This window comes from Athene noctua, chromosome 9, assembly GCF_965140245.1.
Source record: "Athene noctua chromosome 9, bAthNoc1.hap1.1, whole genome shotgun sequence".
Classification (NCBI taxonomy): Eukaryota; Metazoa; Chordata; class Aves; order Strigiformes; family Strigidae; genus Athene; species Athene noctua.
This window is the reverse complement of record NC_134045.1, coordinates 16,670,061-16,690,549: the sequence shown is the minus strand read 5'-3', so window position 1 is coordinate 16,690,549 and position 20,489 is coordinate 16,670,061. Positions and strand designations below refer to the sequence as shown.

At 45.7% G+C, this 20,489-nt stretch overlaps 1 protein-coding gene across 6 annotated transcripts in view; it reads right to left on the bottom strand.

The window, feature by feature from the left end:
• Positions 1-20,489, bottom strand: part of KCTD15 (potassium channel tetramerization domain containing 15) — a 47,324-nt gene that overhangs the window by 5,349 nt on the left and 21,486 nt on the right. For all 6 annotated transcript variants that reach the window (XM_074913195.1, XM_074913193.1, XM_074913196.1 and 3 more), the window contains exons 3-4: positions 13,806-13,950; positions 5,521-5,826 (exon numbers count right to left, since the gene is read on the bottom strand). In XM_074913195.1, coding sequence (XP_074769296.1) covers positions 5,521-5,826; positions 13,806-13,950 — 451 coding nt within the window. The remainder of the gene's footprint in view (positions 1-5,520; positions 5,827-13,805; positions 13,951-20,489) is intronic.

Genomic DNA, 20,489 nt, shown 5'->3' with positions numbered 1-20,489 from the left:
AAATTAATCAAACAAATAAGCACTCTGCAGAGCAGCTTAGTACATTATATAGTAAAATACTGGACTGTGGTGATATTGATGCTATCTCTTACTGCTTATAGAAAACAACATTGGGTTTAAGTCATAATAAAAAGTGCCCATTATTCATTAGTAATATGAACAGTCTTACAGAAGGGGGTTGAAAATATTTCTCAGCTCTTCCTTGGCAGATGAAAATGTCTTAGGAGTCTGAGTGACGCTTCCACCAGATCTTCACAGAAATCACAGCTGTGATTTTCCCTTGCTGGAAGGGACCACTGCTTTTAGCAAAGCATGGCAGGGATGGGATGCAGAGCCAAGATGTGGACAATAGGGAAACATTCTGGCCCAAGAACGAGGTTAATTTGTATTGCCCAAGTATGTATTTTCTCCTTCTCCTTCTAAAGAAAAGTTGGTGCAATTTAGATGCATGAATTTAAGGAACCCAGAGGCAACTTTAATTTCTGAGACTGTCACACAGCACATTACCCTAGGATATACTGATCTTGGCAATATGATCGGGGCCGTGTTTTCACATGCGTGAGCATGTTGATATACGGTTTCCCAGCAGAGCAGGACGCACACAGACTTCTTTTCTGAGCATTAGGTGAGAGCAGATGCCAGACCCACCTTCAGCAGAGCTGCAATGCAAAATCCACTGCAGGAGATGCCATGCTCCCTCCCTGCCACTGGCGGCTCTCCTGAGTCCAGGGCAGCAGCCTGGAAAAATGATCCCTGCGTTTTTCTCTACTGACAAACGCCATCACGGGGAGCAGCCTGTATTGTTCTGTAACAGGCTCCCCAAGGTACCACTTCCATTGCTATGGCATGTGGGCCCACTGTACTGGCAGGTGAACCCAATGATTTACTAAACCTGGAGACCTTGGTAACATCAGCATCCCCATGTGACAGCCATCTGCCACCCACAACAACAGGGACTAAACTATTTAAAAACTTCTTCACTCAACCTGGAGAAGTGTCTAAGCACTATACCCACCTTCAGATGGAGCTGACTCTTACATTTCATGGGTTTATGTTATACAAAGAATTTTATTTCTTTTTTGGTTTTACTAGCCCTGTGAGCACTTCAGCAGTTAAACTTACTGCAGCAGTACTTAGAAGTCTTATGTTTGAAGGCCTAAGCGGACTGTTAGAGATCTGCACACCAGACTGCTGCCCTCACCCTCACACACAGACCCACACAAGGCCATGGTGCATTTCCTCTTAGCACACCATTTCTTTTGCCTGAATGTTGGCTTTGCTTTCTCCAGAAACATCAGTTTGGAGCCTTTATTAAGGGTAACTGATTTCAAAAGCACAACTGTATCCAAGGTGGTATCATAGTGCAATGCAAACCATGGCAGCAGCATTTGCTGGTTTTAACCTGCGGGACCCTCCTTTGAGGTCACCAGTGCTTTTTGAGGTCATCCGCATTTTAATCCATGGTTTGGAATTTTAGTGGTAACTAAAACCTTGTACTTGCTACCCTGACTGCTGAGGACAGGCGAAGGAAAGGAGCTGCTCTAGCTCAGCTCTGCTTAAGCCATGCTGAATCTGCTGGAAATCAACTTGCCCGAGGAGCTCTGCCTGGCCTGGGGACACAGCGACTTACGCTCTCTGAAAGTCGCATCTGCCAAATCTCACTGACTTTTGCCCTGATTTCTAGATACTTTATACTGTAAGAAAGTTGTAGAACAGAAAGATCAAAAAAGCACTCCAGTGTATGGAAGAAAAATGAACCTGGAGAGATTAAAAGAAGGGGTGGGAGACTGGGTTATCAAAATATATGAGAGAGATAGAGAAAGCTTACAACTCTTTTATTTGTCCGGGCTGTATGCAGCCTGTAGGACAGAAATGGGGTGCAGACACTAACCCTTGTTCCTGCTCAAAGAGGAAGGCAGGAGTTTGAGAAGGAAGGAGGAATAAGACCTCATCAGACTGCTGTTTCACAGGCCGAAGTGTCTTTTGACTGTATTACGTATCTCTGTTCCTAGACCTGGCAAGATGAAGAACGAGAGGCCGCCCAGCCACAGGAAAGGAGGCTTCTTCCATTTAACTGGATAGCAAAACAGAGGATTGACAGGTAAGATTTGAGAGAGAGATGTGACTTAAAAATCCTTGCTAAAACAGTTTTTAAATCAATTTGCTTGTAAGACAAAACAAACACGGGGGTGCCCTTGTGTTGCCTTGGTCCAAAGCTATGGAAGGCTGCATGTTAACATAGGACTCTCCTTTACCCAGCCAGCTCTCTGCAAACACACAATCCAGGTAGACATTACACCTTAGAGCACCACACACAGAATAAAGCGATTCACTTTTGCTACCTACGTGCTCAAAGGACTAGACTGCAGGCTATAATCTAGTGTTAAAAACCTTGGTATCATCAATTTTCTCAGCAAGAAACAAAACAGGCCAAATCCTGTAAACAATGCAGAGAATGTTTAAATACTGTAGAGTTTTAAGTGTAACTTGGATGAGGCTGAGCTCAGGTCTGTGGAGAAGGGCTCCTAAAGGCTGCTTCCATGTGTGCTGAGCACTGGTTTGTATGCACCAGCGTTGCACAAGACTAAATGGCATGTTGAACATGGACAGATTTAAATGCCATTTAGTGAATTTGGCTCTATGCACATCACTTTTTCTTAAGGTAAGATACAGACAGAGGGAAACCAGTAAGAGTCCCTGAATAACATCAGAGCTACTTTCCTGTAAATCTCCAAGAGAATATGCCAAAAAGTGAGTATCAGCTGTGATTCTCCTACGTATAGGGAGACACACACGGAGTATTAAACAGAGGATTTGTGCTAGGATTTAATATACTCTGTCTTCCAGTATTCCGAGCACATCTGATTTTGTTGGAAGGTTTTCCAAATAGAAACATGATACTTTCACTTAGTGCATTTCATTTAAATTTTGCAGAATACTAACAAATACATTCTTAATTATGAAGACTCAGTGTTCAACATATACAAGCATCAGAGAATTTTCTCAAAGGTAAGCTCATGTATCCCACAAGAAACTGTTGCAAGGAGTTGAAAAACCAGTGTCAGTCTTAAGAAAATTCTATACCTAGTGTAATTACAAACGGGTGTTAAATTAAGAGCTGCTGTATTTTTTTGGCTAACACTACCTACTCAGTGTTGACATTCTTTGTTTAATATGCACAGTTCTTGACACAAAACATATAATGAAAATATTTTCCAAAGATCCAAAGAATTTAAAAAGATTGCAATTGTGCTACCAAATATATTCAGCAGGACACAGGGAGACAGAAGTGGTGTATCTCAGGAAACGGCAGACGGGTTTACTGCATCACTCTTCGAGAGTCTCTGGAAATGATTCTGCTTTTCCAACCACTACCTCTCCTAACCCATCTCCCTTAAGTCTGTGCATTTGCTTCACTGTACTTCCACCTTCTGACATAATATTGCTTTGCCAAAAAATCCTGGGAAGGGGAAGGGCAGCGCCTGTGTGCTGACCAGAGTCCATCAGAGCCAATGATAATTAGCTGCTGATTTCATCAGCCTTTGGTCTCAGAAATGCATCATTTTCCAGAAAGTGTTTGAAAACACTTTCTATTAATTATATAGTAAAATGATGTAATTTAGTAAAATGATGTAATTTAATAATATTATTTATACGGTAGACTCTTTGACAGAAATTTTTTTTCACAACATGAACTTGCAAAGAGACTCTTTGATTCTGTCTGAATTTTGACTGAATTCAAAACACATTCAAATAATACAAATAATTAGCATTCAGCTTTTACTACAAACACACATTTCCTACCAGTACGCCACTGTGGATAAAACAGAGCCAAAAGCTAAGCCATGTGGGCATCTAGAGCTTCGACTGGCTGCTTGCAGTGCTGAACCCCTCAGTGGCTTGCAGAGACCCTTTATTGTTTCAGTTATTCTGATTTCTTGCATGCATCTGACTGTATCACATGGACAGTGTGGCTGAGACACAAACACGCTTCCCTATCCACTTACCTTAGCTAAACTGCAGCTGCGCCCTTCTCCACCCAGCACAGTGATGAATTCATCACTGTTCCCACTGCCAGCAAACAGATCTGCCTCTGACCCACCTCCAGCCTTCTGGTTTTGGGGCAGCCCACTCTAAACCTTGACAAACGTGAAATTGCTAAGGACTGTGCAAAATTAACCAGAGGCATCAGAATGTTAAAGTTTAACCAAATAAAACACTTGGGAGTCTTGAACCAAAAATCACCAAAAATAGCTGGTTTCAGTCAAAGGCGTCTATCAGAGCGCCAGGGAATGCTGCTGCAAGGAGGGAGGCACCAGTGTCTAGTACAGGTTGTTAAAACAACTCCATCCACCTTTACATATTCTGGTAACTACAGGTCTCCCAAAAATGTTGTCACCTGGCAGCTTGGGAGATGGAGGGTGCCTTACCCTGTTCTGTAATAACACCGCAAGGAAGCACAGCCTCTAGGTTCTTGCCTTCCCTTGCTATTACGCCTCCCTCCCCAACCTGTCTGGCCAGTCTGTCCCTTGGGCCAGCTCTTCTGTGGGTATTTGCCCACAGGGAAGTTTATCAAGACCACTATGGCATTTCCCACAGCCCAGTTAATGTCTGCAGCCACAGCCTGTCTGCAGGGGATGGTAACTTTGAAAATAATTCCCCTATAGGCTGATTTCACTTTCCATAATACAAGTATTTGCAGTGCACTTTAAAGAAATACATGCAAAAACCAAGAGCACTGTTTTGCCCTTGTTAATTAAGGCACAAGTGAACAGCATCATCAACACTGTTCCTTCTCCGCAGCCCAAGGACAGCTACAACACCAAAGCTCTGGCCACAGTGGCGGTGATCCCTTGTGAAATGGCATTTCTTGCCCATAAGGCTGCTGCCTAAACACAAGCCACATATTTATTTCCACTACCATCCACCTATCTGTCCAGTTATCTTCTTTTGTTTCATATGTTTAATTTTAAACCTAATGTCAAAACTCTGAGTATAAAATGAAATACATTTTGTTTAAAATACTCTGGGCAATTTTTATAGAACATCCTTTTGAAAAAAAAAAAAGTGCAGAGATCAATTTTTTTAAGTCCATCCCGCAGGCACCATCATTTAATTATGAGTGAGACATAAATTATGCATTTACACATTGTTGCATTTTCTATAAAATGGTGTGGAGATTTTTTTTTGTAGTTTTTGGAACTCTCTCTTTCTTCCTGGGGGCACTTTGGAGGAAAAAAAAACTGCTGCAGGCTATACATTGATGAAAAAATTAGCATTTATCAGTATAACACCATTATGAGACCAGCATGGCACTAACATACACAAAATCTAAATCTATTTTTCTGCTTAGACTTAGGAAAACCTGAAAGACTGTGATCTCACCAGGCAGAAAATGTCTCCTTGCAGTATAAGCACTGAAGGTAATTGGGCAGAAGCAAATAATTTGCATATAATTGAACTCAAAATAATAAAAAACCACCCCAGCAAATAGATGAGCCAGCACCAAAAGGCCATTACCTGCACTGAATTCAACCGGCAGTATCCGTTCAAAGGAAACCTAATAACGTGGGTAGGGTCCTGGTTCCAGCCTGCGTTTACGGAGTTGCACATGACATCCCCAGTCTCCGGGAAGATCTCTTCTATTAAAGCTTTCTCCCCGCTCAATGCAATTCTTTCCCCCAAATCTGGAGTCACTCTTACGACCAAGCAGTCACAAGGCTGGAAATGTTTCCTTTGTTCTTTCTCTTGTTTCCATCGCTCAAGTTCCTTAATCATTGGCTGCAGCTGGTAATACTTTGCTTCTTCATATAAAAGATTAAAGTCCTGGGAAAAAAAAAAAAAAAAAAAGAGGGAGAGAGAGAAACTAGAAATGCTTATAGTTCTCTTTTAAAAATGAGTATTGTTCCTGTTTGACCTACTTAGGCTTATGTATTGTCAGCAAGAGTGCAAAGGCAACAGGTATCCACATACTTTGTCTTCGTCTTACACCTACACAGAAAGCCACACTGTGTTAGTGTTGAATCTATTTGAGCTGACCATGAAGTTCCCATTGCACTGAATTATTCTTTCATTTATTATCCCACAAGCTCAATGCCAGAAGGCTTTACTTTTGGATTAAAAAATCAAAATAACTGGTTGCAATAAGCAAAGCTTGCTGCTGTAAGAGAAGATGTCCTGAGCCCTAATCTTCACTCTTGGCCTCAGATACTCCTGATGTTACAACAGGAGATCTCGGGCTTCGCTGTCACCTCTCGCACACGTGTTACAAGACAGAGATGTCAGTTCAGCTTCACTTCTCACCTGTCTTTGCTGAGTCTGAAATTCAGCTACAGCAGCTCAGCTGCTCCCTGCATTTCATGATTATTCATGTATTCAAAGCATACTTTGGAGCCTGGTAAATTATATGGAGGTAGTGACCTGACCATCCCACTGGCTGGGCGCTCAGCTGTGCACTCCAACAACTTAAAAGAAACAGTTCTTCGCAGCCATTTGTCCATCAGCTCACCTGGGCTTTGGGCAATTCAAATTCCCAACCTGATCCAATTCCCAGTTCACTGATTGAGATGTCTTCTGCACATCCTCATTAAAAATTTTTCATCAGATTTCTGACAGATCTTTCCACCTCAGCTTAAACACATGAGAGTATGTAGACGTAAGGGGTGTCAGCAGCTCCCCAGACCCAAGGAGGCAGCAGTGCCCTCCAGACCAAGAGAGGGGGGAGCAACCAGAGGGCAGTTCGCTTACACTGGCCCCACCGCCTCCTTCAGCCTCCTGAAGGGAAGAGGAGCAATAAGAGAACGGCACCACCTCCTCTCTGCAAAGACCTGCCATTTGCTTTCCTGGCTCCTACGTCTGTTTACAGCTGGAAATGCTGCACCATGGGTACACTATGTGACTGTTGTGGAGTATGCTGTAAGTCAATACCTGGACATAAAGGCCAGTTCTCTACCACTGCAATGAAATGAAATGAAAAATCACAAGAGAGAAATGACTGGAATCTTTTGTACTGGAAAGATGGGCATGACAAGAAATAATCAAGAAATGGGCACCAAAATTACATAAAAAATAACAGCAGCACTACTGCTCCAGGACTCGGGGAAGAGGGAGAATCAAAGGCCAATGAATGTGCAGCACAAAAAGGTGCAACTCTTCACAGCAGCTTGGAATTAACCTGCAAAATCTGCTGCTGCAGGATATTAGTGAACCAAAGCAGTTAGCTGTGCTCAAACTTGGCACTACAGACCCACTGCCGGTAGTGGAGAGGTGCTCCTTCACCCCAGGGCTGCCTACAGCCTGGAGATGTATGAATATTCATAGTGACACTGGCAAGGTTATCACATGACAGAAGGGACATCTGATCCTTTACATCTCTTTGATGTCTGTTAAGGCTGGACAATACGCACACCACTAAGGGAGAAGAAAGGACTGGAGAAAGCACAGAGAGGAAAGAGGGATGAGAGCAAGTGGGAAGAAATGAGGGCAACAAACACACTCATGGAAAGTGGCTGGAAGATGAAAAACAACAGGAAGATTAAAGAAGAAATCATATAGAAAGCATGCTGCAAACAACTGTCAGTTGGGAACAGGCCAGATGAAGAGACGTGGAGACTGGCTGCATGACCTGGTCTAGGGTAAAACATCAGCCCCAAAGCCTCCTCCCCTGATGGAAGGTATTTTCCCCCCTCCCCAAAATCAGCACTCTGATGAACCATTCCTACTTTTCTCTGTCCACCGGAGAAGCCCCTGGTTACTGAACATGGGATTCCTTTAAACCTACAGGGATTAGTGGCCTAAATTAAAAAAACCAACCCCTGCCCCACACATTCCAAGATCTTCTTCATGCAGGACACTGGAGCACCAGTCCACCACCTAACTGCATTCATTACAGTGGTGTGTGCAGGGGCCTATCAGATGTTCTCTGGGCATCTGCTGGTCCCATGTATCTCTTCCTTGAGCAAAGAGAAACATGCAGTGCTGAGGAAAAATGTCATGCTGTAGAGTGAACAGGAGCATCCAGTGCTTACTGAAGGGAAGGAAAAGTCTCCCACTGTTTTCAGTAGGTCCTGAAAAACTAGTTTTAGAATATCTTTTTTGATGGTCGCTATAAAATAACATATTATTTGCAAGGTCAATCAAATGAATATGTGCTAAGAAAACTCAACAGTAAAACCTAGAAGAGGTGGTACAGAAATATAAAACCCAGTGCTTCATTTCTGAAAGTAGAGAGAGGTACAGTGCTCCTGAGGCTGGATGCAAAGCCCATTACATTCATGAGAGTCTTTTTGACTGACTTCACCAGGCTTTGGACAAGGCTGACAGTATCCTGAATCACAGGAGTTCAATGGTCCAGCACCCCCAGGCCAAAACAGTAATGCCATAAAGCAAACAAAACCAGGATCACACCACCTCTGCCTCCCCCACAGCCACCTATTAGCCCACCGCATCAAATGCAGCTCTTTACTGACTTCTGCTAGCCATCATTTTTCCTAACATAAACAAGATAGATTTTATATTCCGATACCATTTTGTGATAAGACAACCAGTTTTCAAACGAAACAGCTTTTCTATTACTGTTCCCAGAACAATACAGCCACACTTCAGATGGCTGTGTGGAAATCAGGGCTGTGCTGGAGCATCACATGCTCTGTGGGACAAGGTGTGCACCTCGTCATAACTGCCTGGGTTAAGTCAAGGTGTTTGGTTACTTTCTAAAATAAGGGTCTCATCTCTGTGTCCATTCCACACTTAGGATTGAGCACAAATATTCTGGAAAGGGTTCTGCGCCTGGAAGAAGGGGTTTGTAACAGAAGCTGGGAATCTGAGGCGTGCTGGTGCGAAGAGGCAACATGCACGTCTGGTGTTAGGGAGTCTGGGCACCTATTACCAGGCAGTGGCAATAAAGAGAATTTGTTGTGCTGTAACAAGTAGAGGGGAATAAAAAAGCGTCTTCTGCTAGGAAAGAGAAAATCCATTGCTGTCCCCTAGTGACACTTCCTTCTGTGACCCCCCATGCCATGTACCACAAGCTGCCCCTGAGCAGCCACCACCAGCACAGCCTGCCCCACCACCCTGACCCGCTCCAGCTCCTCCAACAACACATCTGGTGATTCTGCACTGAGTGACTTGGGCACCGCTAAGGAATCTGACAAGGTATTTGGGGAGGGAAGAGGACTTTGCAAAACCGGTAACAAAGAATGAACGGCTCACAGAGTGGGGGTCCAGTTCTCCAAAGCCTGTGCTTGGACAGGGTAATGGACTCATCACACTGCTAGGTAAAATCTTCTCATTCAGGTTTTAGACACTGTTCAGAGTATTCTGCATCTGTGACCAGACTGGCAGCAACACTCATCTCTGGATTGTCTACAGAAGATGCTCAGGACGCCCAAGTAATACTGACAGAGCTAGATCTACTCTTGCACTGTAGATATAAAACCCTACCCTGATGATTTGTAAACGTCTAACATGAAATATGAAGCAGAAGAATTCAACTCACAAGGGACCTCACCATGGAGGTGCCACAGAAGCTGCAAGGAAACATTTCCATGCTGCTCGCTTTGATAAGTTACCAAAGGCAGATGCAAACACGAATCTCCTTAGACCTATCCAGAAGAGGCACATTTCACTGAAACAGGCACAGGAGTAGCTACAGGGTGTTAACTGCCTAGCGCAGTGCCAAAGTGCACACAGTTTCATTGAAACTCAGCCTCAGAGCAGCCTGGTACAGCTTCTGTCCCAGGCGTACATTGATAAATGCATACAGATACTGCACCCTCTCTCTCACGGGGGCTCCAGCCCCAGTGTCCATGCAGTGTCACTGAGCAGCAGGCAGCAGATTTTATACAGTATCCAGGAGTTCCCTGTCCTGCAGGACTAATGATACATCTCCCGTTTCTTCTAGGGATTGCTTCCCTACCTTCCCAGCTTCTTAACAGCAGTGTACCTTGTGGCACCACAGCCCAGAGCCAAGCACTCTGTATTGTAGCTAATGGAGCTGACTGTGTTTAGCCAAGGAAAACTGCTTTACTCCGAAGGTAATTCCCACCTGCTCACAAGCAGGATGCTCCTTGCTAGACTGAAAGGGGAGATGGACAGTCCAGCCTCTGATTTTGCCGTAAAGTACCACAAAAAGCCTTCATGAGCTACCACGAGCCTTCAACTTCTTGTAGCTTTTGTAGGAACTAGTGGGCAAGTTCTGTCAGGTCACATGGAAAAGGAGCAGGTAGCCGGATGGGATGCACACTGCCCTTCTCCATTCACAACTTCTGGACAACATTTAGATCTCATGGGAAAGGTAAACAGATCTTTCAAAGATGCAGCTTTTTTGCCTTTCACAATATAATTGTTCGTGATTTGGTAGAAAAGCCTTTTTTTTCTGGAGGATTTCATGTTGGCTAAATTCTGCAAGGGTAAATTCTGCACCTCTGACAAGGGTGACATCTTCCTGGGGAGGAGACGGGAAGTGTGACTGCAAGGCCAGTTGTGCTGCTGTTTCGACATCCGTGCCAGTGGGTCAGTAGAGATCTGCTAACTACAGGCAGAGAGAGCCAACAGAAACTGTAAAATCATGCCTCCCATGAACCTGATGCTGTTCTCTCAGTACTAAAGAGGTCCTTTATTTTTGTACCTAATGTTGACTCCTGAACAGGCTGAAATAGCTCTTTCTGCCCATTTTTCACTTGTTATTCTTTGTTACATGAAACAACAAACTGTCATCCTGACTCAATGTTTCTTTTATATTTTAGTGCTGTGAAGATCTGACTCCTGGCTATGAGAGAAAGTTGCTCACTTCTATGATGACAACTGCACCATTTGCTAAGGTCAGTTTGAGAGCACTTAGATGCAAGCACACTGATTTTAAAATGATATTAATAAATTAGTGTGGTGGCCTTGTCTGGTGCTACAGGTGACGCCTGTAATCCACACAAAATTCAGATGTCCTGTGCGTTTGGGCTCTTCCCCTCCTTAAGATGGAGTAATAACATACACGTTGCCTATATCTATTTGTGTTTGACAATCTCTAAGCAGGGAGTGAGTCTCAAATAAGTAGGTACGACGGGTCCTGGTTTTGCATGAAGTTATGTATTGGCAGGGAAAGGGACAGACAGATGCTGCTCGTAAATGTCCTGAGGAAACACCTCTGGTGGTGTGTGGAGATCAAGGCAGAGAATATTTGGGCTGCAGAGGAGGGGCAGCTCCTAGCCCAGCCACCCCGTAACCCAGCAGCACAGCAGATTGAGGGGTGCTGGCTCCACACTCCGCTTGTGGACATTTGTTGCTCAAGGTGTCATAGTCCCATGTGCAGGACTCTGAATGGGTGCAGGAAGAGGGAGCTGTGAGCAGCTCCAGGCTGCTCGCCATCACCTCGCTCAGCATGGGCTGACTGCAAAGGAGAACGGAGCCAAACAACTCAATAATTTCTCAGCATACTTCATGCAGCTTAAAATCCCCCAACCCAGGAAAATGATATGAACTATTAGAGTGTTGCTTTCAGCTGGGAGACCTGTCAGTTACTAAACACTTTCAAGTTCTGGCTTATTAGTAGTTGGAAGTGTAATTAATATTCACTGTAAACACACCAGTCAGACTTGATAATAAAGAATCACTAGCCCAGGAACACATACACCACTTTCTCTGCATTTCAGTGTTAACTTAGTCTGAAAACAACACTTAAATAGCAAACACAATAACGCTGGTGTGGTACTAACATTTCAAACTTTCCAAAATAACCATCTGAGCAGCAATTCAAGTTGAAAAGCAACTTGGCTAAACCTTGAGGCTAATAAACTGCTTGATTAAATTAAGGGGTAAAAACTAATAAATATTCAAAACACTTGATAATGCTTTGTTTGACATAAAGAACATTTAATGCAAGTCTCACTGGAAAACCTGTCAGGTTTTATACCTTAAATAGAGTTTTGCATTTAGAAACACCGAGTGATTCCATTTGCTGCCTTTGATTATTGTCTTCTGTCACTTTAATCATGCTGGTAAAATTACACGATTTCTGTGAAGTCAAATCCGTTTACAATGCAGTTTTAATATAGCTTTGCAGCGCATTCTTCTATGCATTTTTATTTAGTTACTCCCTACCTAGCAATACTTTGCTTTGTTCTTGAGCCCTCATTAGCCTGGGGTTTGCTCTAAAGCTCTCCCAGGGAGGAACTAAATAAAATACAGTTAACCCTATGCAAAGAGATGGTCTGGAACAACGGACTGAGCCTGGGCACAGCGCCGGCTCTCCCAAGTCTCTCCCAGCCCTGCCAGCGGCTCGCTGTGCAGACAAGTCCTTGGCATCCACCGGCACTCTCACCTCCAGGCTCTTACTGAATCCTGCTGGTTTTGTTTCACAGCACCTCTGAAACCTGGATGCCAGTTGAGGCCATGATCAGCTCGAACCTCCTCTCTTCTCCTCTCTTCTACCCTCTCTTCTCATGCCTCCTTGTCCCACTAGATTGTCCAGAACACAACTGCTAAAGCATCTCACTTTAGCTTCACCTGCGTGTTTTCTCCCATTTCTCTGTAAAGAGCTTTTCTCGCATCCACCCCTCAGTGCTCTGGCTCTCACCCTGCTTCACAGCACACCAACCCGCAGGCCAGCCTCCCCAACCTGCCCACCGCTCCCCAAAAAGACCAGTGCTCAGGACAGCCCTTCAGGGCTGGAGCTCCAAACCGCCCCCATGAATGCCAAAACATCTCCCTGCCTTGGGACTAGATGTGTGCTCCCATCGCACAGCATGTCTGCTCAACATTAACTGTAAACACTCCCATGCTGGCGTCAAATACAATTATACTTGTCACTTAGGCAAGAATGGCTGAGGAGCAGTTTACAGCATGAGGATCAGCTGTACTCCAAAGCTAAAGCCACCACAGCAACCACAAATCTGGACTGACTCAGTCGTAACTGGCCAAATTATCTTGCCTACCTAGTCCAACATGCAGAGTGAAATCTCACTGCATGGCACGGGAATTTTCCTCTCCAGTAACTCTCCACATCCTCTAACTGAGCAGATCCCTGTTGCCATCCCAATTTATTCATCATTTCATCCTGGAGTTAGTGCTTTTGTTGACTCTTGTCATCTACAGTCGGGACACTTTTGTCTTCTAATTTTCATACATAAGGATGACAATGTCGCAAGTTTCGTAAGCGCAAAGCCAAATAAACAAGGCTAGGAGGAGAGCATTTAAACAATCAGGATTTGCAAAGCAACAACCAGCGCCGTTATTTCATAGAAAACATGTATTGCTCCTTAAAAAGCCCTCAGCAAATTCCACCTCCCAAGAATATTTTGACATTCATAAATTGTGTAAAAGACTACTTCCTGAAATCAAAGTATCTGCATCAGTTATATCTAACACAAATCCTCATGGGCTTGTTTAAGGGTGTTTCTTTTTTATACCAACAAGAAAAAGATTTATACAATTTAAGGCCTCTAAGTGCCAAATTTTAAGCATTTCTTTCAGATTCTGAACATTAAACCCTGGTAAGTGCTAGTTGCTGATGTTGCTTCTTAATTGTTGTTATACCCTGATAAATAAGCTAAAAATGTGAGAAAATACAATTAGTTTAGTAAAACTGATTTAGCCATAAGCTTCATCGTTTAACTTTTTATGGTATCCATGACAACCATTGGTCCATTTATTAAATAATAGCATCCCTGGTGAATACGCAAGTGCTAAAAATCCTAACAATAAACAGCAACATTTAGTTAAGTGTGTTTAGGTCAAGCACACAAACCAACCTGCACCAAAACAAATGACAGAATGGGAGGAAAAAACAGATTGCAGACTATAGCTTTCCTTACCTTAAAGTCATCTGGGAGCAGTAGCTTAGATGTCCTTAGGAAGCTTAATATATATCTGAAAATTTCACCATCTCGATCAATGAAATAATGTTGTTTTAAACTGTCCAAGACAATAGGCTCTGTGCCATTAAACAGACGACTTATTCTGAAAAAAGAAAAGAAGAAGAAATGGGCAAAAGAGACAAAATCTCATTACACCCTCAGGGCTTAAGAACATCCAGCCAATTTAGTTGCATCAATTCAATGTGCATAAGGTAACGCAGTATCTTAATTTGGTGACAAACAAGTGCACAAAGACAGATGCCTTAGACACGTGTGTGCACCCACACGCTCACACACACAAAGCGCGTGTGCACATGCAGACACAGGCGCACGCACCAGCAGCGAGAGCCCCGCAGCTGCCCTGGCGCTAAGCTTGCGCTGCCCCACATCAGGGCTGCGAATTAGGCCCATGACCCCAACAAGGAAAATGCCTATGAAACGCTCACCCCATGGCTGGCAGAGTAATTTTGGTGAGAACATGCGTCACCGGCTCCGTTATACATCCCTGTCCACCATGTCCTGCTAACAGAGAACCGAATGGTTACTCGGAGATGGGTTCCTGGCCATGAGCTTTTCCTCCAACTCGTCTGTCATTCTGATCAAACACTATCAAAGCCTTTCTCTGCTAGAGAAGAGGCTGCCCGTGCACCAAGATGAGCTGTACAGACCTGCCAGTGCCGGATAAGCGGCCATCCACGCTGAATGTTTTGGCAAACCAGCAACCAATGGCCCGCGCAGCATCTGCAGCGCTGCCTGTGGGACCACGGTCCCGCCACCAGTAGTCCTGGGGATCAGAGTCTGGCAGAATCGAACAACGTGGCAAATCTTTTGTGAGCAAAGAAAAGGATGAGAGACCTATGAGACTGGGGGATCAGCTGGTTACAGGACCAAAATACCACATCAGCTACATCACCCCAGCTTTCTCCGCATCCTGAGGAGCATGCTCTGCAGAAAGCAAACTGGGCATCTGCCTGGCTGCTGTTCCTCCCGCCTCTCCCCTCCAAACGCCTGGCTTCTCTCAGAACGCTTTGTCTTCCCATGAGAAATAACCCAGCTGAATATATGTTCTTGAAAGGAAAATCGCAGGAGACAGACAGCAACGACCTATTAAGTAATTGAGTCCATCTCTCTGACAGTGGAGCATTGTTCCCAACTGCAGAATGTCTCGTGTTTCAAAGTCGAGTCTTAAATAACCCTGCCAGTGAGGAGGACTCCATTTCCCAGAGAGACTATCCTGCAGCCTGCTGGATTTCACTGTTGAGTCGTCCCTTTGACTTGGCCATGCAATCCCCCCCGTGTCTCTTGCTGAGACCAGGGCAGGGCTTTCCCCTGCTGTGGATAACAAGCTCACCAAACTCTGCCAAAGGCAGTGCCCGGCACTGCTGGCGAATGCTGCAGCGGCAGCCTCCCTGCCTCCCTCCTTCCAGCATCACCACCCCACCCCAAGCTTTCTGGCCCGGCAGCGAGGGGAGCAGACAGGAGGGTGCAGCCCGGCTGGGGAAGGCGCACGCCTGCCCCGGCAATGGGACGGGGCAGTTTGCTCCCCCGCAGCGCTGTGGCCTCCAGCTGCGCCCCGCACCGCTCGCTTCGGGTTGTGGGTTCATGCAACACGGTGAGATTTGCTCTCCACAGCTGCACCTCAGTCTGATCTTCTAACTTGCTAATTTAGCTGCAAATTTAATTAACGTGCCGTTTATTTCTAAATTAACTGTGGAGATATTAAATAAAACTGGACTTAGCAAGTCCCTACGGAATTCAGCTAAGAACCTTTCTTCTGCCCTCTTAAGCAAGCTCCAGGTTTTACTGCCTGCTTTCACGTCTGTGTCAGCATTCAGCTAGTCTGAGTTACTTACTAGAACAACCAAATGCTCCCCTAAACCCTAATTATAATATGTTTACTGTTTTTCTTCAACCTCTATCTTTTCAACAGTATCAGAGAACAGCACCCAGTTCATGCTGCAACATTTAATTTATATAATCCCAAGGTTCGGTAAGCCTCCAGTAATTCATTATTCTCTTTCTCATTGTTATTTTAGGGCTTTTTGCCTGACACAGTTAAATACATTGCTTTGTACAGTGTTAAATTTTATTCCAGGAACCAGACAGTTAATTTATTTCCTTAAACATGCACATGAGCCAGTGTGCTGTACTGGGTTAGACTGAAAACAGAGGAAACACTGATAGAGCAACTTAAGGTTCAGCACTGCAGTTACTGAGTAAATTTGCATGGCTATTGGAAGTTTTGAGATCTTGCACCTTAACAAGCTGGGCTGTGGCTTAAACCCCCTCCCCTTCGCTGCCCTTTCTCTGTGAAGTCTGCAAAAGCAAGGCAATGGCTGCTGTTCAGCTCCGCCACGCGTATGGGGGAAGGTTTGCCAACAACGACAGAGCGCAGGGAAGACAGGGTACAAAATTTTAATGGGCCGCTCTTTAATGTAGTGAAGCATTTTTTTGGTAATGAAAACAAAACATGAATTTTGAGGCCTTTGTGGAGTGTGCCCTGAGCTGTATTTCTTCACCAGTGAAATTATTGCTGGGGAAAGAAACTTGCAGAGTGTTGAAAGACTTAACTGCCACCCCAAAAACAGAGTGATGAATAGTCTAAGGATTTATTTGACGTTTTAGGGGGCTGCTATGTTCCAAGAACCAACTTCACTGCAGCATGTTGTAACACTGCGTGTGAAAAGTGCTCCTGCTTCTCCCTTCTTGCCAGTCTAAGCCATACCTGTAGAAAGTCCATCAGAAAATGCAACGCTGTGAGAGCACCAAGTGAACTCGAATGGCAGCTTTGAAAGGGAAGTTTGTCTGACAGGGTCACTCATCACACGTGAAGCCATGGAAAAGAGCACAGTGACTGGGGGCAGCTCCCCAAGCCCCTCTGGGACCCCATGTGCTCAGTGGATGGGTCTTGGGTGGACAGAACAAAATGCCACATGCAGAAGCATGGAAGCAAATTGTGTGCAGGCTGTCAGAGAGCCAGCAAGTCAATGAGGGCAAGGGGATGGGAATGGTTTCGCACTGTGCAAATGTGTTGATGTTCAATCAGAAATTAGGTACCAGTCTGGCTGGTGGCCTTAAGAAGCTGCTCCCTTCAGTGCCCCGCCATCTGATGTGAATTAAGGTCATGGGGAGTGGCTGTAGTTCTCAGATTGGGCAGCAGTCACCCCGAAAAGGTTTGGTTTTGTGAGTGGTCATGGTGCGCAGTACTGTACCGGTGTACATTGTAATTGTGTGTAACGGTGTTTTCAGGAGACACTTGCTTATGGCACATGGGAATGGTACTTCCAGTGATGTTTGTGAAGAGGTGAAAGGTACAGGAAAATAGAGACGAGGCAAAAAGAGCTGCACTTGGATCCTACAACGATGGGTGAATCTGAGCAACGAACACTTCTTCAGCATTCCCACCTTTTGCAAGAGATGCTTCACTTTCTGATTTAAAAACACTCTTAAAATTTCTGTCCAAGGTTTAATTTCCAGTCAGGGAACAGACCGAGCCAGGATCAATCCAAGTAGCTGCAAGCCTAAGGATGGCAAGCTCACCTTTCCATTGCCTCCACCTCCCTGGCCAGGTCCCACTATGCTCCCACCATCTTCCCAGTGCACGGCTCATCCCAGCTGTCTGCTCCTCCTCCTCAGTTGCTCCTACCCTCCTGGCAACGTGCTCTTCCCTACCAGCTGGCCACTGCTCCCCAGTGCTGCCCACCCTGACCCTCACAGGGCCCCTGCTCCCGGCCACCGCTGCATCATGTCCCTGTGGAGCAGAGCCACAGCGGGGCTGGCATCCAGCCTCCAGCTTAGTGGGTCTTGCCAGCACCTCGAGCCCCGGCTGGATGCTCTTCCCCGCTCCTCCCAACATACAGAACACAACCTGTTGATCCTATTTCTACAATTTCTTTGTGCTTCTGTTGTTTCTGCTAAAGGCTTTTACATTTTCAATAATGTTTCGCCAAAACGCCAAGGGGCGAGTTTCTAGCTTTGTACCGATTTTACTATGATATTAAGATCCCCTTTTATTAGATTAAAAACAAACAACACAGCCAGCCAACCCACAAGGACAGAGTGCCAGTAAATTCTTTTCTTAGTTTCTTGGGCAGGGGAGGAAGCCGCGTGCTGCGTGCAAGCACCTACAGACGACTGCTGCTACCCACACCCCCTGTAATGATGGTGACCAATTTTCCACCACGCAAGCTCCCTGCAGCGCCTGTCGAGATGAGAGCAGAGGGGGCCTGCAGAGCAGTGAATCTGGCCCCCACAGCAGAGCTCGCAGCACACTATCTCTTTCATAAACTCACCCAACTCATCTTAGAAGCAGCCAGGGCTTTTTGCACCCCCAGCTCCCTCTGGAGAAGTCTTGGTCTTCCTGAGAACATCACTGAGCCCAGGCACGGCTCTGTGCATCACACACCGCTGTCAGGGGGTTTACTGGCAGTTTGGGATGGGAAAGTTTTGGGGATGAGGGGGGTTGCTTTCTGATTTGAGGCCAGTTTAGCCATTTTCTTGACAGCTCTCTTTTTGAACAGAAAATGGAAGTTCTTTCTTAATTAACCTGGTTCCAGAGTCTTTAAGAGGAGCACCCAGTACTGTGGGACCTGTGGGACAGCCAGCAGCTGGGGCTGTGGCAAGCCCTCCGCTCCCGAGCCCCACCCCTGGGGGCCCGGCAGTCCCGTCCCCCCCCTGCCCCGCATGCCTGCCCTGCCAGCACAGCAACACCATGTAACTATCACAACATTGCACTAGAAGTATTAATTTAAGTAATTATGTGATTAATATTTAACTGTTCAGAGATATTTTTGTCATTCATAATTCAGTTGTTTACATTTATTAAAAATTGATTCTGTAGACACTTTTCCTGCCCAATGTCAAATCAGCAGGGAGTGTACATTTCAGCAAACTGTCATTAAAATGTGTCTCATTCCTAATTTTACAGCAGGAGAGGGGAAGAAGTAAGAAGTGCCAGTCTGTGGATCCTGCAGGTGCACAGTTCTGTTCTCTGCTTCAGCAGTACCTGCCACTCCTCCCTGCACCCTCCTGCTCCACTCAGCACGAATGCACAGCGAAGCCTACACCAGCTCTGCAGCTCTCCCTGTTTTATACAGCGGCTGCCAGCTGTACTGGGCTGTTGGGCCTTGCTGTGGAGGTGGAAGTAGGAGGAGGCAGTTGTAGGAAATGCCACAGGAAGGAGAAGAGGTTGTTCAGAGCCAGGACACCAAGCACGACCTGAAACTGCACTGCGGGACACGTTAGGAAAGTGTCACAGGTGTACAAGCAGAGTCCAGTCATTGCTGCCGAGCACAAACAGGGCTGCTTATCTCTTCAATATTTGCTCCAGGTGGGTAGGATAGATACTGTTATCTGGTTGGAAGAGAAAAAATGCTGTGAATTAGAGCAGAAGTGCTTGAGAGACCAGAGCACCTTCCACTGTGTGTGGCACTGCTGCCTGTGAAGCTATGTCTGTTACTTGTCCCATCACAAGAAAGTAACTGCTGGGGAAGAACAGCAGAAAGCTGCTCGAGCTGCTGCGCCTTACCCCACGCCAGCGTGCCAGGAGCCAGCTCTCTGCTGGCACTGCTACATCCCAGCCGCAGCAGCATGGTCTGGGGTGGGCATGGCCAGTGCTGACAGATCTTTACAGTAGTCTTTTTCATATTTCCATTATTTTTACTGTAAAACTGATTGGGTTTGTGCACAAGTTCCCAGCAAAGCAAACTGTAATGGAGAAAACACCTGCAGCTGCTTTCCTCAGGGAGGTATGTTAAAACACCCAACCCGTCCAAAAAAGCAGGCAGGGCTGGCCAGAGGACAGGGATAACCCAGCTGAGCAGCAAGCGGGTGTCTTCTGCCTTCTGGCCTGACAGTAGTTATGAGAAAGAGATGTTAAAACATTGTCTCTGCCAGGACACATGCTCCCTCACGCCCTGTGCAGCGAGGAACGTGGCTAAAGGTTGCATCTGGCTGCAGTAGGTTTTCTGATCTGCCTCAATTTAAAACTTCAGCTATAATTAGCGTGGAAGTCCATAAACAAAGCTCTATTGCATGGTTGTACTGCACCTTCACGCCCTGCTACCTGACCAGTGATTTTAAGCCCTTCTCCAATTACGGGAAAATAGCGCTAAGGAGAGGCACCGTCTACAGCGCAGGTCTGTGCACACACGGCCTGGCTGCGGTACGCTGCAGAAACTCTGTGCGGGCTTCGCCCTTTCGGCTCTGCCGCAGTTTCCATTTTAATCAAAGATAACATCTTGACCACCTCAGATTGCTTCAGGCATACACTTGGCTCGGAGGGTGTTTCAGCTGGGGAGAATTTTGTTTTAAGAATCTTTTAAATCTTTTATTTGTACAGTGATGGGAAAAAGCCTGTGTGGGGGAGAGTCTGAGTCTTAAATTGGGAGTATAAACTGCTGCTCTGCAAGCTACGAAATCCAAGCAGCCACATGTGCTTTGGAACCAGTTCATGTGCATGAAGACACTGAGAGGTGCCCCGAAGGGGGTTTCTGGCATAAGCTCAGATCAGGTACCAGCTTCCAGTCCCAAACCGAGTGCAGCATCAGGCCTCCAGCATTAGGCAGGTCACTGCTCCACGCAGGCTCGAGCCGCTCCGACCACCAATTCCACAAGACCAGGGTGAGCACCTGCGTTTCAGCA